General features: G+C 38.2%; 2 protein-coding genes across 2 annotated transcripts in view; one reads left to right on the forward strand and one right to left on the reverse strand.

Annotated features, from left to right (window-relative positions):
* LOC112573382 (putative Polycomb group protein ASXL2) lies at positions 1–20,458 on the reverse strand. The gene is given in 10 exon segments (XM_025253689.1): positions 1–7,145; positions 9,340–9,589; positions 11,530–11,638; positions 12,088–12,124; positions 12,126–12,162; positions 12,693–12,793; positions 15,065–15,178; positions 15,967–16,253; positions 18,999–19,258; positions 20,332–20,458. Coding segments are annotated over 9 exon segments (3,444 nt in total). The 5' UTR covers positions 19,099–19,258; positions 20,332–20,458; the 3' UTR covers positions 1–4,736.
* Positions 20,437–21,093, forward strand: part of LOC112573383 (coiled-coil domain-containing protein 178-like) — a 22,670-nt gene continuing 22,013 nt past the window's right edge. Inside the window, exon 1 of the mRNA XM_025253690.1 lies at positions 20,437–20,532. The gene's annotated coding sequence lies outside the window, so the exon portion shown is untranslated. The remainder of the gene's footprint in view (positions 20,533–21,093) is intronic.

Consider the following 21,093-nt stretch of genomic DNA (forward strand, 5'->3'; position numbering starts at 1 on the left):
TATACCTCAGATTAGCTTTATTTTCACTCAACTCCCATCAACAGATCACCACTCCGATAATTAATGAAGAAAAGAATGATTAAAACACGAAGAATGGCCCAGAGAAGTTGAGCGGCATAAGAGAGAGAGAGAAGAAAAAAAAACCTAAAAAATTACTCACTTGTCATATTGCGACTGACCAAACAGCATCCTAGTTGAATCTTAAAAAATACATCTCTCATGACCAAAATAATTTGTGACAATGATTTACATAACTTCTGCTATATACAAAAACCCCACTCAAACAACATAAATAATGCCAGAAAAGATGACAGGTAAAGAGTGAAAGTCAAGCAGACAGAGTGACACAGGAAGAGGCATCTTGACAGAAAAGAAAGAAGGGAAATAATTCAGTAAATAAAGCAGACAAAATTGGGGATGGAAGTGAGAGCAAGAATGAGACTAGGGACCAGGATAGGGAGAGGATAGAGTAGGAGATAAAAGAGAATACATACCGTTTTTATCAATAATGTTATGCATATCTTGGAATCTCTGTACATATCATTACTTGAAATCTTTTGTTATGAAAACTGCACACCTCAACAACTTTTGATACAACTGTGTGTTGTTCTACAATTAAATGTCTGACAAAGACTAGGCATGATTTGGGATGTGCATGCAACACTGCAGGAAAAAACAACATGGTGCAGTCTAAGGTATGCTATACTAAAGCACAGTAAACCATAAAAAACGCAGAGGAAAGACAAGTATCAATGCAAGGGTCATAGCCATTCAAGTTCATACTGAAACCAGACCTAGACCTACGTCAGGGAGAAGGGGGATATAAAACTGAGACTGCCTAATTCTTTTTGTTTGACCAAAACACCTAGTCAAAAACAGTACATGACGACTAAATGGCTGGTGAAAACAACTGAACCATTCATGCAACCTGACCTTTATACATGATTTCTTCTGCACTTAGGGCAAATGTTAGGGCACAAACTGGTATTTACAATAGTACCATACTGACTGATGCATGACAAGCAACATCTGATTTATTGCATTTGCCTGAAGGTAGCACATGGTACTATTAACCTTAGACAACACATGCTCCAAATGTTCTCAAACAGAAATTTTGCAGAAAGAAAAAAAAAAAAAACAAACCCCAACATAGTGCCATGAGAGAAAAAGATCCATAGCTAAGAAAGCATTTAGGTAACAGAAACGTGCACCTCCATGATAAATGGAAATAGTAATCTCTATTATTCTCTTTATGGGACAGGAAAACTGTTTTCGTTGCTATTGACTGAATGCAGATCAAAAATCGCATACCAGAGATGTAATTTACACACCCACACACATTCATGAAAGCCTTTTATTCTAAATAATGGATTTGTAAACTTATACATCATTATTTGCTAGCATTGAAAGTAAAAGGAAAAGCTTCGCTACTGTCAAGATCAATTATTTTATTATTGAAAGTTATATAGCACTGAACTATTATAGTAAGGGCTGAATCTGAGATTTCAACTTTTAAAATACTGAATTTCAACAGAATTATATGCTTTAAAGGCATAGTAAGGATATCGAATAAGATGAAAACTTTTCACTTACACTACAGAAGCTAGCAGCTCACTTCATCTCCACCCAGTGACAGAAATCTTAAAAAAATTTTTTTCTTGCTCACAAAAATACACATTTGTTCTTGACAAGCAGCTGGGTGCATATTAATAAAATCTCACAAATTAAGAAACATTCTAATGACACACTCCAATGCATAGAGTTCACTAACAGGAAAATATTGCATCTGCCAACAAGTGTGGGAACGGAGTTGTCAAAGGGATTCCACAATGCATGTCTGAGGTGAATTTCCTCAAAAGGCAATAAATTTTATGTCACCTCACTCTAATCATTACCCAAAATTTTGCAGTTTTATTATGGGTATCAAATAACCCACCAGCAGGCCAAAATGCATACACCTGGTCAACTAAATGATAAATGCAGATCTCTGCAAAACTCTGCAGCTCATAGGATTACCAGCAAGACTTTGTCATGATCCATTCACAAAGAACATAAAAAGTCCAAGACATTTTAAAGGCTTACCAGAGTCAAATTAAATTGAAATTAAATTGCTGACAGGTTAGAAGAATGTCGTACTGTCAATTTAGCACCTGGGTTTACCTTTAAACATAAGATTGCAGAATCTCTCACGTCATCTATCCATATTGCTGCAGAAGCAGAATTTTAACACAGTTGAATTGTCTAAAAATACAGAGGACAAAAGAGGTTACCTATCTACAGGTTGTCCGCTACAGCAGCTGTACACTCAACTGTCACAATAAAATGCACTCAAATAACACCACAGCCAATATTAAAATGGATGGGAGTATTAACTGAAGACCTAAAAACAAAAAGCATTTTGGTACAGATTGCATAGGCTACATCACCAAAATCATGTAAAATCCCGCAATCATAATTCTTTAACTTTTTAAGTTCTCTTTATGAACTTTTCTGCATCAGTCATAAAAATGAAAGTTCTGTTTCCAACGATTACAAAGAGGGAGCAATCAAGGTTTAAAATGGGGAAAGGGACAGAGGATGACAGAGAAATGAGAGAAAAGTATAGAGAAAATATAATGATGACAAGAACCAAGGCATCACACACAAACATCAATTCATACCAGTCTTTTTATACAGATTTCTCCTGATCAGCAGACTTGAATTTGCTCTCTTCATCTGTTGTGAATTTTCCAAAAAGAAGCTACACACAAAAAAAAAGCGACATTAAATTCTCAATATTCAACACATACACACATTCCATGTCTGACCACTATGATGAGGTTTGGTTTCACTTCTTGGTGTATCGCAATCTGTACAATGTCTGCATTTCGATATGTACAACTGTACACTTAGTATGTATCTGTGCTTCTGGGCAGCAGCAACTCACTGCTTCAGGCGTTTACTGAGGTAAGAAAACACAGCTTAAGACTGTGGAGATCAGACACTGAATATTTCATGCAAATCTGTCCACAGATAAGCTGCAGACAATGGCAAACAAAGCAAACACAAGAATGAAGCGCTTCTTACATAACTGTTACTAAGGATATGACAATAGAATGTTGAGTCAACTTCTCTTCTCTAGCCTGCATACATACATATCTGCCTGCGTGCACACACATACACATCCACACCAACACAACACTAAGGAGAATGTTTCTTGCTTGTATTGTGGCACCTTTCATAAATGTATAATCAGATTTTCCATTATCCTCTTATCCATAAAAGCGAACACACAGAAGTCTTTTTTCTTCTAAAACTGCACACACAAGGCTTTTGCTTCAGACACTGATAATGTACACTTATATACAGATCACACACTACAAGTGATTGCGACATTCACAATGACTTGCTATTGCAGTTTGTTATAATGAAGAATGGACAATGTTTAAGAATGTATTGATCATCGTGATAAAAATGTATTTTGACAACCATTAATGCTTTAGCAATTACATTCTTCCATAACTAGTATTCGCTAAAAAAAAAAAAAAAAAAAAAAACAAAAAAAAAAAAAAAGATAAACATTATTCTAGGTACCGAAAAAAAAAATTCAAAACTTGTATCCAGACATGCTTTACAAAAGCAATCTATCCCCCAGGGCACCATTTTCTGTATTCTGAGTCCAAAATCTGTATTTTGTATGAAAATCGAAGTCTAGGAGATTAAGAATGAAATTCCAGTAATTTCCCATGAATTTTCTTGTATTCTCTATACTTTGAGATTTTCTCATATAATATACAAAAATGCATTGCAATTATGCCTTTGCCCTTCTCAGTGACTGGAAGTCAGATGTAGTATGCACCACACGCAAAATGCAAAGTTGTCCCACCACCTTTTTTTTTTTTTTTGCTGGTTTCAGTATCAGTTAGGAATGTTTTAAAAAGGTCTGCTTTAGATTTTTAGTGCCAGAGGTAATGAGTCTCTTGGCAACTCTCTTGGGTAGCATGATTGAACAACAAAATTGCTGTGACTAAAAACATCATAATAAAACGTTCAAAAATCTCAGCTTCATATTTTCCAGGTAAAATATGGAAAAATTGTGTGGGCGAGCTTCTCTGTTATATTAATTTCATCTCGCAAGAAAAAAAATCTATTAAACTTAGCTAACATGCAAAATTTTTCTAACTTTGTCCAAAAACAATTTTTAAGAAAATGTTAACACTACTATAACACTGGTGATTTGATCAGTTTTTCCACTTTCTTCATCAAGCCATTTGCTGATGTCTAATTAACGTGGTATGAATTTTATCTATTTGTCAAAAAACATATTTCGTATGAAACACAAAGTAGCCTCTTACTCACTACTATCTAGCCTTGGGTACCCCTAACCATGTTTGGCATCCTTTAGGTGACATGTATTAAAAGCTTCAGAACACTCAAACATGGACTACTGTTTGCATGATGGCTTCTTTGCATGTTGATGAATGTTTTGACTTTGGGTTGATACAGGTTGAAGGTAAATATAATTCACAACAGTAGAAGACCATCTGAATTTCTGATGCTAAATAATAGACGGAAATCAGCAAGCTTTAAACTGACAGCCAGAAGTACACGCGAGCCACTTTTAGGTATATGCAGGACTCCTTTCATTCAACAACCACTTGGGATAATGACCAAAAATCAAAACTAGGAAAGTACTCAAAAAAAAAAAAAATAATCTAAAAACAAATCAAAGCCACATTTTAAGAACTGAAGACTGCTCATGTTACTGTGGTGATGAGACATGTAACACACAGTTTGGATGGCCCAATGCAGTCGTTGTGACAAAATGCTCCACATTTCTTACACATGACCATTGCTTTGTGATTGCATGCACAGGACTGCCCAACCTCTTGACCTCCCACTGAACCCACCCCTATCAAACCTGAATTTAAGCCAACCCCTCCCCCCACCTGTGCTGGGAGGACCGTATGAGACTGGCCCCCACCCCCTGTCAGTACATGGATTCCTGGCAAACTACTGGCAACACTTGCAGCTATAAGTCCCGCCATGCTAGTGGCAACACTGCTCACTGCATTTCCGTTGCCATTGGGAGACAGTGCAGCGGATGTGACACTGGCACTGCTACTCTGTTGGCCTTGCTGACCAGCAGGTGGTGTGCCTACAGACTGGGTGTTAAGCTCACTAGTTTGAAGTACCACAGGAGTTGCCAAAGATTGGCTATGTGAGTGAGGTCTTGTGATCATCCCAGCTGTAGTGAAAGCCAAAGAGTTCGGTCCAGACAAAGCTGCCCCAGGGGGAAGAGCCACAATGATGCGAGGAATGGGGCTAGGACCGGCTCGAGTAGCAGTGCCAGCGCTCGATAAAAAATTACTTGTCTCTTCAGTGCCACTGGCATTTGCTGCAGGACTTGTGCTCATGTTGGTACTAAGAGAATTTGTAGGACCATTGGCAAGGTTTGCACTGCTGACAATAATCTGCACACCCTGAAGCGGAGAGGGACAGGGTGAAGACACAGCCACGCCGGCACTAGCTGAACGTACTAACACCGTGTGGCCATCTGCATGGCTAGCTTTATGGTCAGTAGAATTGTTGGGAGGAGCACTGGCCGCTCTTGGTGGTGCATTCAGAAATGCTTGTAAGGCCTCCTGTGTGAGGATATGCCGCACACTGCGCTGTCCGGAGTTGCGCACCATGGCCAGAACAGTGTTGCTGCCAGTGCTGCCATTGCTCCCAGCACATGACGACACTGATGCAACATGATGCAAGTTTTGAGCGGATCCTCCTAAACTGTTTGGAGCCACCATGGTTCCACGAGGTGTACTCATTAGCAGCACCCTGCCTCCCTGCACAGACTGAGAATTGAGTGCACTGGCACTGGATGTCACCAGAATGATCTTGCTTCCAACAGGTTCTAGTGCTGGACTAATGGCACTGACAGTACTGCCTGGAGAGTTAGGTACAGTAACCATCTTCGGAGAGGGCCCATGACTAACAGTAATGATTTTGGCTGGAGTTCCTGAATGGCCTGCATTCAGTGCAGGAGATGCAGGCTGTACAAACGTGTGCAGTGGTGCATCACTAGTAACCTTAGTTACTCCTGTATCCAAGGCAACTGGAGATGCTGAGGCACGAGGGGACTGGGGGAAAAGGATTTTGGAAGCACTGCGTTGAGCAGGAGGCGAAGGTGCTGACAGCCCGCTCACAGAATTGGTGGCACTGACACCCATGCTATCTGCTGCATTTGATGTAGCTGTTTTACCCACCCGACTCTTCTCAAATTCAGCCTGGCAAATTTGCTGGGACCGTGCCAGGTTTACACCATCCGTCTCTGATTTTGACCCTGTACTTGAGGTTGTTGTCACCACCAAAACTTTTGGAGTGACTTTGGGTCTTACAATATTGGGAAGATGTTTGGTTGTCTGACAGCTGGTTACTTGTGCATCACTTGCAATTGGTGTGGATGATGGTTGCAACTGGGATGCAGCAGAATTCTGCACACGAGCCTGTGCTTGTGCCTTGATGTTGGCCAAAGTACGTGTCTGAACGTGCATCTTAAGAGGCAAGTTGCTTGTCAACAAACTGCGCATAGCTGGCAAGGACAGAGATGGATTGTGGGAAGGAGATGTAGGTGTTGGCGGTGTAGATGCAGTTGGTGTCTGGACTCGTGCAGCCTGCGTCTGGGCTTTGATGGTAGCTAGCGTTCGAGTCTGCCCCTGTGACCTGACATTCACAGTGAGATGGTGGGGAGGACTTGAAACTCCTGATACAGGGGTACCTGGGGGTGATGTGTCTGTTGGCTCTGCAATCACCGAAGTAACTGGAACAATGCTACAGGCTTGTGTTATTGTAGCTGTAGGGGCACGACTCTGATGTCTTGCAGCCTGTGTCTGTGCACGGATGTGCGCCAAGGTGCGTGCAGCTGCTTGAGTCTGAGCAGAAGGTGTGGAAACGACCCTTGGTCTCTTGGCAGGTGAAGGACTACCAGCAGCATCTGGACGTGAGTCGGTGCTCCTTGATCTCATATTGCCATCTGGTGTCCGGTAGATGACAATGCCTGTAGGAGGCAAGTGAGAACTTGTGGTGACTGTTGCTATGGCAGTGGTTGCAGGTTTGGTAGTCTGGCGAGGAACTGAGGAGTTCTGAGATACTGTGGTTAGTAAGCCAACCTGCAGAGTAAAGAACACAACATAATGGTCAATAACTGTGAAGCTGGACCACCAGACTAGCCAGCACCAGCTGTGCTCCTCATCTAACTCTTCTGGGTTTAACAATTCTTTCCCACTATCAATATTTTACATACCAGAAAGATATACAAGTTAAATTTGTACTTCTTAGCATGTTTTCTTCTTGACTGTTATTAGTGTAAACATCTAAGTCAAAATGAGCAGCTGATGAGCTGACTCCAAGATGTTACTCAGGTGCACTATTTTCCACTACTGTCACAAAAATGAAGCACATGACAAAGGTAACAACAAAAATTTTGTCAAATGGTAAAAAAAAATTCGTAGAGAAACACAGTCTCTGAATAGACCTGGATTCTCTCCTGTGTTACTTTCTACACTCCAATACAAAGGAAATGAAAAATGTCATGCAGAGAGGATGGCATGGCATATGATAACCTTTTGTGCAATAAATCTTTTTTGATGCAGCACTTTAACTCTTGAACATTGTAGTCTTAACACATTCATGTCATGCAGACAGCTATCTTATAATGCAAGCATTTTCACACTGTTTAATGGAAAATTTGAGCATATCCTTCAACCAATCCATCTTTAATGTGATGATACAGACAGCAATAATTTACATACAAAATTAAATGCAACTTCTTGATAACAATAGGTAACTATATAATGTCCTGAACTTGATGTGATTGAATGAGCAGAATGAAAAACAACCAGGAGCACAGCTGCAAACTATTAAAACTAAGAGGGAGACATTGTGACAAAAGGACAACACCAACTACTACCAGCATTTACACCAGCTACTACAAGCATTTACAAAACAAGATGTGTTTTAACGCCATCCTTGAAAGCTTCAAAAGTAGTCACTGAATTGAGCAACATTTGCAATGCATTTAAGACTCTGTGATTAAAAAAGGAAAAATAGTAGCTGCCATATGTGTCTCATATGAATGAGGAGATTATGATGCTATTATGATGATTATGATTATATGATGCTATATTCTGCATTTGCCTCTTTCCTTTGTTTTCTGGTAATGCCTCTTGCCGGAAAAAGTATAAATGAACAGATCTGAAAACTGTGATCATAAAGTTTAATGGTGGGTTCATCAAGGCCCGTAAAGCATAAAATGAGAGAAAATACTTCCGTGGTATAACAAATTAAATATTAGTGTCTTTTGGTGCAAATCATTGTTCAATTTATCAACCAACAATTGTCTCTTAAAAATCATTAAACAGATTACTGTTGAGCTTAAATAAAATTTGATTGGATGATAACTTTAACTCTCATTGAGAAAAAATTCATCGTAAATTGACATAATCCTATGGTTCCCCACCCCCCAATTCTGTTATGTCCTCACACAGTATATTACATGAACCTGATGTTTAAAAAAACAATATGTGAAGTGGCACTGTTTGATAAAGTTTCAATGCTCATTTTTCTTAAATCAAAATTTTAGGCTGGCCCTTTCAGCAACTACTAAGTCTCGGCTGTCCACCCATGTCCGTCACATTCAATAATTTTGACCGCAAAACTACGTAAATAAAAAGGATCATAATCAAGTCATTTTGCTAGGTAAATCACCTCTGAAAAGATTTACATTCCTTAAATGTTCAACTGAAAATTTGAATTTTTCAGATGATTCTTTTCAAATACAATGGTGACACAAGTGCACAAGCGAAGATGGATAAAGATTTGTCATCATTTTTATGCCTATTTTGGACATAAAGTTGTTCTTCATTATAATAAGTTATGCTTATTCATTTCTGTGTCTAACCATTAAAATTCTCTAAATACAGGACTAACCATTACAGTGATCATTAACTGTGCGTAAACCAAAAAATTTCTTTTTGGAAATATTACTTGATATACTTAATCTCCTTTAAATTTACAGGAAAATGAAATATCACGATGAAATAAAATGGAAACACTTTTCTCCTCTTAACTTAGAACTTTAATTATAATTTTGCTTTAGCTTCCTCTCATGTTTAGTTTATTTTGATTTTTTTTAAAAATACTTCATATTCATGTATACTTGGAGATCAGAATGAAAGGACAAGGCAAGGACTCAAAGTGATTAGCAAGCTTAATTGAGAATTATCATTCCTGAAGTTGAAAAACATGAGGGAATATGATTACTATGATGATATAATAAATCATACGAGTCAGTGCTTTACATACCTGTGATGTAACAGGTGATGAAGATGTTGCTGACAGAGGCTTCTGAGTGGCAGATGGGATGGACGTTCCTGATTCTGCAGCAGTAGACCATGCCGCTCGCCGCTGTCGCAACAAGCTGGACACAAGGCTTTTACGTCCAGCCTGCGCTGGCTTGACCTTCACCTTGATGGCAGGAGGGGAGGTGGCGGGCAAGGTGTTGGACTGTTTTGCAGGCGATGGGCCAGTAGCCTTGGGAACATCAGACAGCACCCTACAAAGCAGAATTATCTCAAAATACCATTTTTGGTCATAAAATTTCTTTGAGTACTTGCCAGATGACATGACTAGTAGTTAACCCTACTAGCTAACACAATTGGTCAAACTGCCTAATGAGCAAGGAGAATACAAAATCAACCAATTTATCCCCTATATGGCCATGGCTTGCAAAGGGAGTTCAACTCTTCAGTTTTGACTGTGAAGAGACCCATCAGGGAGGTGGAAGGTGGAAGAGAACAAATGGTCATGTCATCTGGCAAGTACTTGAAGAAAGAAATTTTACTACCAAAACTAGTATTTCTTCTTCATGTCATATCAGATGACATGACTATGTGGAGAATAAGTATAAGTTGGAGGGTGGGGGTGTTGGTAGTGACGTGTGTGGCATTCTGCAAACAGAGGAGGCTACTGCACTGGCATAACAAGATTTTTAAGACATACTTTAATTCCAGCCAGGGAGAAGACCAGGAGGCTGCTTGAAGATGAGGTATGGAGCAGTAGAAACAGAGTAGGCTGAGTGAGTCATTCTGTAGGCAATATGCGGAGTCACCAACACACTCTCCTGGCCTGATAACTGCTTTTATGCTGCCTACTACCATCTCTTACATTATGTTGGCCTTTTCCTCTAGCAAAGCCAGCAACAGACAAGATCTGACCCTCCAACTGGATGTGGATCTTTTAAAGTAGATGTACATGGCACAAACCAGATCCTGAAGTCTATCCTGGTAACCCACTCTGGCCAAATGAAAACAAGAGAGTCCATAGCTTGATTGGTCAAACTGGCCACAGGGAAACGGGCTGACAGTTCCACTTTGGCACTTACATGGGAAGGCTTTTAAGGGATGCAGGTGAGCAGATGGATCTGAAGACTCCACTATCTGCCTCCAAGACACCCACCAATGTTGTGAGTCAGGATCCATGTTTATGTGCTGGTTTCCTGATGCAGAACCCATGCTATAAGGGTTGAAGCACCCTGAGGCAGAGTGCATAGATTTGCTGAGTGCTTTGCAGATGAACATCCTTGGCCTTGATGTGTCAAGAGTCAGAGCTAATGCTGATGCAAGCACACCAGAAACAACTGACATATTCCACGTGTGAGACCAAACGTACCAACTTGCCAGAACCCACTAACATGTTGTGTGCATGACACCAAATGTATAGACTTGCTGAAAGCCACTTACATACCGCATGAATATTAACAACAATAATAATATGTACTTATAATGCACAGCACCTTCCACCTGCACCCATCTGTCCTCAGACCACGAGCAGAAAACATCACATGAGAGTTGCCAGAACATGACAAGCAGTTGAGACTGTGCACGTGTTGGTAGGCAACTGCTGACAGGTGCTAACTGCTGGACTACAAATAGTCTTGGTGTGATAGGGGGAATGGATGAGTTAGTTGAGTTTGTGTGCTCTTGGTTCATTGACCAACTTTGATCAATCAGGAGTGGACAGCTGGTATCGTGGTAGCTAATAGGGTGAACTCCACAGTCATGTCATCTGGTACAATGTAGAGAGGAAATCAGGTTCACAGTTTTCATACCAAGAAAACCTGGTCACTTATAAATCATAAATTGGTATAAAGGTTGTTCTACATTTTAGCTACACAAGCAACGGCAAAATAATTTTTAAAAGATGCACTATTTTGAATCGAAATCTCTGAATAATGCACTGACAATGCCATGTTACCTGTGAACATGTTTTACATGTTTATTTTGTTCAAATATAATTATTAGCTCCCTTCTGCTCAAAGATTTCTTGCCTGAAAAAAAGGCTGAGACAAAAAATGTCAACCTGTGTAGAATGAACAACAAATAAAAACTTAAAAAAAAAAAATACTTAAAAGGACTTAAAAGGACCTTGCAAGGACCTGGGAACCCTGTTAAATAAGACTTGGAATGTATGAGGTGAGTGTTGGTCAAAACACACCTTTGTCCCCATACAGGTTCAAAGTGCTTGGCTTTCCAAGGGTCAATCTTGCTTTGTTCTTTTTCTTCTTCAGCCTTCAGGCGCTGCTGTGCCTCTGGAGTGAACTCTCCTGTGAAGAGATAAAAAAAAAAATTATATATCACTGTCCTCATTATTATTCATCTCTTGACTAGTACCAGCTGATCTTTGTTAAGCTGGCCCACTTTTGAACAACAAATAAAAAGTTTAAAAAGAAATACTGGCTGAAATTTTTAAGTAGATAATCTTTAGAAACACAGTGCTTATCTACATATAAACAAAAAATAGTACAAACCACGCAGACATAACACCAAGACCATAATAAAGCAGCATTCAACCTACAAGCTCAAAAGCCTTGTGTTCTTTCAGAACCAATCTGCTGGTTTTATAAGTGTTACTGAAAAGTGCTCAAGATGGCATATGTCAAATTACTAGAGGACAAGCGCAAGATCTGTGCAATGGTATCTATAGTTGTAAAAATGGATACCATTAAAGTGAAAAAGAAGGGGGAAGAATAAGGACTGTTAATGGGTCTCTTACCCTCTGTCAGTCTTTCTTTCCACTCCTGGCAAGCTTTTGCGAAAAAATTCATTGTTCAAAGCAGTCCCGCTAATTCTGCAAGAAATTGATACAGTACAAGCTGACGAATTAAGGGTAAACTAGTATTATAGTATTTAATACTACCTATAACATTTGAAGAACACCTGCGTAGAATGATGATTATTAAAATATGTACACACTTCTTCACAGCCAATAAATGTCTTGTTTTCCTCTTGTTTACTAGGACTTCATTTCAGTGATGGGGTAATTCAAATTTCAGCACCAAGTGGTGATTATGTACAAAATATCTATACACTTCTTCACAGCCAGGCAATGTCTTGTTTTGTTTCATCTGAAGGTTAAAGTATATTCCACAGGAGGCAAAACAGCTCAATGTTCAAGTTATCTGCAAAAGGTGACAATTTTTTTCCATCTACCAAAAAAGCCACTAACCAGTCCAAAAACTAGCAAAACAAGAAATATAAAAGGGCTCAACAGCTTTTTTAATTCCTGACAGCTCAATGCAAATGAATGTGTGCTGCAATCAGAATGAAACAACAGGCCACCCCACTCTTAAACAACAATAATAAAAGACAAAACAATACCTCAGTCCACTGTCAATCTGGTCACAGGCTGGAAGAAGCTGAATCAATTTGTACTGGTACTCAGGTGGCAGCAAACCAAATGTCTTATGATTTAGAAGATTCTGTAAGTGCATGAAAGTCACAATGCACTGCACCTAAGGTATTTATTACTAAACTCTAAAAATTGCTGTATCATCAACAAGCAGTAGACAAAAGTCAGATGACTATTTTTTTCAATATACTAAAACTGTATGTATACTTATATGGCACCATGGCACAACACAAGGATTATGCTCTGGGTACTAATTAATTACATAAACAATATTAACAATACAAACTGTACAAAAAAGGCAAATGCAGTGAAAGCTACAGATGATATGAAAAAACAGCCACACTGGACCCTGCAGCCTAAATGTCGTTGTCAATGGCACATGGGTCCTGGAATTTATGCTGCCAATCCCATCATCAAACCAATGGCCACTCAATACTTGCTGAACAGCAAACGCATTAACTACTACAAAGCTTTAGAACTAACTGGAGTTAGATCTAACAGGCTAGACCAAATCAGAGATGCCTTAAAAAGGCATTAAAAAATGACATTAGTTAGATCACCAGAGATAACTGAGTAATGACTTGCAGTGGTTAACCTTTCTTGCTGACCGATCTCATGATTTGATCTACAAGATACAAACATGCTGCAGCTGCAAGCTTAAGGATATGACCCTTCAACTATAAATTATTGAGAGCTTATTTTCTCACATACTCTAGAATCTAATTAGACATGCAAAAATCTTATTCATCAGAGATGTGAACTTTTGTTATCTAAAGGTTGTGAGTGTAATTATGGAACCATCATCCACATTGCTATTGCTATTTATCCTCAAACCTGACGCATGTGTGAGTCAACAATTCTCTTTAGAAAATATCTGCTGAGTGTGGCAAGTGCACTCAATTATAAGTGTGATATTGTATCACATAAATTTGTCCTTATTTTTACTATAATGGATACAAACAGTGTTCATTAACATTCAGTACGTTACGGCCACAGCCAGCCGAAAGCACGGGTGCCCTAGAATATGCACCGGCCACAGGTGTGCGGTGCATTGTTGTAGCCACAGTAGAGTCTGAGCTGGTAATTCTGTGTGTAAATGAATAGATAAGGGAGAAAACACTGTAACCTTCAGGAATTGTTCCTTATGGATTAATTCCCTTTAAATCCCACAAAAGTCAACCAATCAGGTATTTTGTTATGTTTGAAAGTAGGCGAAGGGTTAGCTGTTCTAGCGCCATGTCGAAGTCGGTTGCCGGTTACTCAATTCAACTTGGATTTGTACTCAAACAAACGAAAAGGAGAAGAAAACAGTAATACAGTAATCCCTCGCCACTTCAAGCTTCATCTTTCATGGCTTCACTATTTCGCAGGTTTTCATAAGAATTTAATGGGAAAAATGATTCACGGATCTGTGCTTCTTTGCGGATTTTCTGCGAAATTCGATGAGTGGAATATATATATTTTTTATGAATTTTTAGATGGAAAAAGCCCCAAATGTATAAAAATATATTACTAATAATTCTAACAATAAAGAAATAATATAAATAATAAAATTAATATGAATTACAGCAAATAGTACATGTATTTACTCTGAAATGAGAACCAGAATCGCTTGCCTGAGATTCTATGCGCTTACTCACAATTGCAAACAACAGCGTGGGAATGGTTATTGAGGAAACGGGAAAGGTTTATGCAGTGTAAAAGTATGCGGGATGGTTTATAAAGCCTTAATATAGTGTATAAATACATAAATAAATATACCGTTTCTATTTCGCGGATTTTCAGTTAAAGCGAGTGGTTCTGGAACACATCTCCCGTGAAAAATGAGGATCACTGTATTTAAATTCAAATGCATATTCTAATAAAATATATGCCTGTTTTGTACTTTTGAGTGTGTATACATTTTATATTTTTCTTAATGTCAAACTTTTGACCTACTTTCCGATTTGTGAATTCTCTGTTCTAGACTTTCAGTTGATTTTAATACAAGAAAACAAAACGTATATTTGTTAAAATTTACACCACGTATATATATTTAAACTGCTCTTTAAAGCGGAGTATCACAGATAGTTGTTTTTATTGTAAGTTAATACATATAAATCTTTAAAAATACCGGTAGAAATTTCATTCCCAGGCATTCACCACTGCGTATACCAGGGGAGCGCGTGTTAAAGAAGTCATACAGACAATACTTTAACATACGCAAATTAAGATAAGGGATGTTAAATACAGCAAACCTAAACTAAATGCACAATTTTTGTGTATTGAAAACCCAATGGAAAAAGAGTAACTACAAAGCCACAAATATTTTTTGCACAGGAAAACTAATGCATAAACCAACCTTTAAATTTATTTTAGTTAAGATGGAGTTGGGTGATAAGTCCACACATCCTTCTTTTGTCTGTTCAATCTGAGCTGCAACACTTCTTGCTCGCTTGTTCATTCGTCGCCGTGGCTACAAAGTAAAATAATCATGCCTTAATAAAATGAGCAACGCTCAGTCTAGCCAAAACTCCACTGAATATTTGCAGCAAAAGATAAATGTTTATACAGTTAAGCCTAATTAAGCAAGTTGACTGGACACATACACAGGGCTAGACAGGTCACAACTATTACTGTAATTTTTTTGTTTATTCCAAATGTTTTACTGTAGGTATTAATTCAAGCTAATTCAGACTCCACTCACGTTTTACGTAAACTCATAACCATTGTGGATCTGTGTGACTTCTTTAGTAAAGATAAACCTCCTCCTTGATATGAAATGAAGACAAAATCTTAACAGTGCAAAACGCTTTCAAGCTAAACACTGAGGATGTCAAAAAGGACAAAAAATTCGGTAGTACACAAAAGTCTTCACAATGCTGCGCTTTTAAGTGACACTAATGCAGTACTAAAATAATCATCATGCTTTATTATAAAGAACATGATAGGCAACACATTTTCTTTTAAAGCTAGCCTGTCAGAACAAAGTCTAAAACTACATACAAGGGCTGGGATCGTATGTTTAAAAACTGAGTTTTACCTTCACACTGCCTATGATAAAAAAAACGTGTCTTGTCAGGCCAATTAACAAGAAAAATTATTAGGCAGTCTAGAAGTAAAGCCATCCCACTACATCCAAACAAAAAAAATTTAATTCACTTTATGGAAGAATGTGGGAAATTAAACAAATATTATCTTCCTAAGTCAACCAGGCCATTTTAAAAGAACTTTTTACCACCATGAACAAAATATCAATCTGACCTTCATGTTGAAATGTCGAAGTGAAGATGACATGTGAGGCTCGCGGACTGATCTCTTTACCCTTGTGGGTGTTGAGGTCTCAGCCTCCTCAACACCCACAGCTCCTGAAGTGTGATTCAGTGCTTTGCCATTGCCATTAGTGCTAGGTTTTTCAGGGCCTGTTTGTTTTGGCCCTGAAGCTTCACTGGGCTTATTCCCCTGAGGCCCTGCATCACAGTTTGATGTACTGTTAGCACTGGCTGTTGGTTTTGCCCCTCGGGGTTTAAAGTCTGATGGATCAAACTTATCTGCAAAAGAAATAAGTATGAAGTTAATAATAAATGCATAATTTATATAGCGCATTATTATGACACACATGGAGCATGAAACAAAAAATCTACAACATATGCAGAAGAAAAACTAACAATAAATGACAAACATTTAAGACCCAAAGAGAAATCGGCTAATAAATACCAATGATTGAGAGTTTCTTGAATCTGCAGCCAACTTTTACTGTATTGGTGCCAGGCACTAACCGTGAGAGGTAGAAGACCTGGCCGACTAGTCAATAATGAAAAAGAGAGAAAAGGGTTAGATGATGGACTAAAATTACATGGACTTGTTAGGAGTAATGCTCATGGAAGAGATATGTTTTCAGTGCACGTTTAAAGAATTTGATAGCAGGTAGGTGGTGGATATGGAACGAGAGAGAGTTCCACTGTATTGCTGCACAGTAACTAAAATTTCTATGACCATATGCTGTTGCTCTGGTGACAGTGATAATTAGCAAATGATCGTCAAGAAAAGATCAGAGCTGCCTGGCTGGGACATAAGGGAAAGGAAGTTCAGAGTAATAGGTAGGGCAGGAGTCTGCAAAGGAATTAAAATGCAGCATGGACAATTAGTATTAGATGTGAGAACAGATGAGTAGCCAGGGCTGAGAATGAAGGAGATGAGTGACATGGTCCTGTTTAATACCTCTAAGCACTAGATGTTCAACAGAGTTTTGTATTTTCTGGAGTTTATGAAAAAGGTATATGGGGCATCTTGCACGCAAGGAGTTATAGTAATCAAGCCTAGATAGAACAAATGCATAGAAAAGAGTGTTGGCTGTGAGTGTAGAGAGACCACAGCAGATGGCATTGGTCTTACATAGGTCGTAATATGCAGACAAACAGCTGTAATTTGTCAGTCAAGGGTCATGTCAGCAGCAGCGACGAATCCTGGATTTCTGACAGATGACATAAATCTTTTGGCATTCAGGCAGAATGATGAGGGATGGTCAATTTTTTCTTCTCGAGGGCTTTCGTTTTATCATTATGTTTAGGTTTGTTTTGTACCATCCAAATCTTTGATCTAATACAGTCTTTTAGTGCTGATACTAGAGTGAGATGCAGTCAGAAGGATGGAGCACTAGTGTGTCACCAGATAGTCAACAGGGTCAGATGGTCATTCAAAAGTAATGCTGCAATAATTCTTATAACTTCATCTTAAAGGAAATGAAATTGTAAGCATCTGTTCAACCACCAGATCCCAGGTTTTCCTATGGATTTGTACATTTCAGGTCTTCAGGACAGCGTTCTATGAACAGAAATAGCTTGAATAATGGTGCTTAGGAACAACACTTCTTTGGCTAAACAGCTTTAAAGTGTACTTTGTGATTTGATTTTAGGCTTCGTGAAATCTGTATTTTTGTTTGCTTAGCTGTGTACCAGAATGGCTTTGTTAATTTCTGCACATTTGATTCAGTATATGGAAACTTTCACATCAACCTAGGGTATCCACTTTCAATTGTGCTGCTTTTACTTCAAGTTTCTTCATTCATAAGTAGCCAAGGATGGCATCATGAAAGTAGACTGAGAAACAATTTTCCAACACTATAATGCACCTTTATGCAGTAGCTGGTTTGGCATCTTTATGCTTCACTAACAGAAAATAAATCTACTTCATATTTCAACTCTCCATGCGTACAGAGAATGATGTGAAATCCCTTTACCCAAAAGACTGGTGGTGTTTTTCAGTGTGCCAGGTTTTATATCGCTGATTTGGCTTCTGATCTTTGCTACTTACTGAATTAAGGTAAAAGGTTGCATAAGCTAGAGGCTGTAGAAGTGGTAAACAGAGCTCACCATGTCTCGAGTACAACATTAATGGCAGTCACCACTTCAACAGCTGTTGGGCAGAGAGCAGGCCTCTAACAAATGATCTTCACAACTATCCACAGTAAGCACTAGACCATGCTGCATCCTCTTAATGAATGAAATAATTTTTTTTCTGATCTACAGACTATTAATTCAACTTGTCACATTAGCCCTACACTTAACCAACTGCAACCAGTTTCTTAATTTTACATAATTTTTTTTCTCCCATACTATGTGAAACACAGATGCCTGGCCTTTGGCAGGGATTCTGCACTAAATAAGCCCTCCAATGATTAAGAATAGTTTTCAGCTGCATACACTTTGAACAGTAAGGTCAGGTGTCTTTACATCGCAGAACAAATTTTGGCAGGTGTTTGGTGTACAAGGAATATATTTTTGCTCTGTCTTTAATTAAAGCCATAATATTTGTTATACCATATTTAACACCATTTGCACACAAGGAATACTGCAATCTGGTAGTCTTTCTGTATCGCGCAAAATAATAATTGAAAAGTTAACATTTTCTATGGTGACATCAGGAGTGAATAGTTTCCCACTATGTTCAAACATACAAAAACTATATTAGAGGGTTTAAAATCATGTGACAAAAATTTACTTAGGAGGATTTGAAAAAAGCAAGTGATTCGGCATCTAAAATGCAAAAGAGCTTAGGCTGTGTATAAAACATTGCATAAAAACATATGAAAGCTTATACTTCATGGTTGTTAAATGTCAGTTAAAAAAAGTTTTACAAGCATAAAAACATGACACTCAGAAATTGGCAAATGAATAGCAAACATTATGAGTGCAATGATAAGAGTAATACTCTCAAAATTTGCTGTTCTTTCCATTGGCATTTTGGCTTAATGTGTTTATGATGTCTAGCTATAAAAAAGCAAACACAGGCAGTACTTTGATATTTTTTAGTCCGGAGAGACTGTCTGGCACTTCTGCGGCTGGCAACAGCCACGCCACCACTGGCATTCTCTTGCGTGGGTTGTTGCGTTGCCATGGTAGTGATACATGCTGCCTCCCTGTTACATAAGCATTGGAAAAGCAAATGGACCCTGTTGTGCTGACACCCAGGTCTGCAAGCTCCACCTCTTCCTTTACTTACTACTTGGTCAAAGGTCCTTGTTTGGCTTGGTGTCAGCGTTCTCTATCACAGCTGACTGCAAAAAAAAAAGATCATTCAAGCTCAACTATTCTTTTGCTATTAGCTACTTACCTTCACTAAAAAATGTTGTATAACCAGAAATTTTATCAAGAGGTTAATTTTTCAGATTAAGTATCAATTTAAAATTCTATAACTGCTACTTTTTCATGACTGTTAATTAAGTGTATTCGTTTTTAAATGCCAAACACGCTAACGATAAGTAGAGCTTAAATAAGACAACAAATAATTTGTAGTTTACAATGTTACTGTTGACTCGTATTAATATTCAACGTTGAAAAAATGTAGTTTTAATTATGTGTGTGTGTTTTGCTTTCATAAGAACCAGTGATCCGACAGTAATTATTTTTTTTATCAATTTTTGTTGTTAAGCTGAATTTTTCTAAATACGTTTTATACAATCATACGAAGGCAAAATTGCACCTTTTAAAAAAAGTACTGGCATTAATTCAGAATGCATTCGTATTAAATAGCAAGCAGAAATAAGTTGCTGTAAGCTTAGGGAAGCGTGTAATATACCCACAAGACGGCGTCACCAAAGTATTTATCCCCATCCCGCCCCCACTCCTTTCCCTCTCATTCAGAATTATTCAGAGCTAAGAGAGTCTAAATTTTATTTATAAACTTTTCTACCAACATAGAAAATTAGTGAATGGGAACAATCAGCCTGTACAATTCTGATCAACTAAATAATTCCGATCAAATAGACTCGTGTTACCGAAAGATCTGTTTGTGTTGGTAGCTCAGCTGTACAACCCATTATATTTTAAATGCATGCAGCTGCAAGGAATTGAAAGGACTGAAATATCAACAACGGCACAGGATGATCCAAACGGTAATTATCACGATTCATAATATACTAACTATATGGCGGATTCAGCAGCTTTAAGTCATAACATGACTATTTTTTCAAATTTTTAATCATATCGAGCTTGTTTTTGGCGGACCCCCAAGATGTCAAATACTGCAAACTAGCTAAATGAAATATATCTTAGCATGCATTTTAAGATTATATAACTGACCTACATAAGCGTCTTTTAAAATAGACACTTTGAGTTTGCATCTACTTACCAGAATCTCCAAGTGCATCCAATCTACGAGAACATCTAAAGAATTACATTGTCTTGTTTATCGAGTAAGGCGGCCGCCATTTTTGATCACGGAAGGTCAGGCAATCGGGAGAGCTCGGCTTTCTCCGTAAAGCCTCGTTTTCGCTCGACTCTACTGTCGACCAGCCATAGAGACCAAAGGCGTCAAAATGGCCGCCCAACGGTACATAAGTTTTGAAAATATTTAAGAATGTTCATGGCTACCTTTCAATCTTTCTGTCTTTCCATTCGTCTGTAAAGCGGTTGTGTAAAGCGGTTGATAATTTTAGTCATGAAAAAGACTATCGAAAAAGTTCATTGCGAATTCAAATTATATTTTTTCTTCACTTTAAAATTGACTACACCATGCATACGGTCTGTGAAAGTGTAAACACATACAGTGTAAGCTTACTGATTTCAGCCAATTCGCAGTAAACATTTGGGTTCTGTTTTGCCTAACTTCTGATGATTTTGAGAATGTTTTCTTTCTTATTTACTTGCCTCCAATGGATGTCTTTCTCTAGTCTAAAAAAGCATAAGCTACAAATAATGTATGTCATTTAAGTGTTATGTTTATTGTCATAAACTGCAATAGGACCACAACAGGAGCCCGCTAAAAAGAGAGAGAGCAGTGCAGTGTCATAAGAGAATTTGATGAGATATTGACCCTCCTTGTTACTGTGAATATTGTTGGCATACAGAATAAACAGAAGCGGGGATATATTGGCATTTAGAATCAGTGATT

The sequence above is a fragment of the Pomacea canaliculata genome, linkage group LG10 (genome assembly GCF_003073045.1).
Source record: "Pomacea canaliculata isolate SZHN2017 linkage group LG10, ASM307304v1, whole genome shotgun sequence".
Classification (NCBI taxonomy): domain Eukaryota; kingdom Metazoa; phylum Mollusca; class Gastropoda; order Architaenioglossa; family Ampullariidae; genus Pomacea; species Pomacea canaliculata.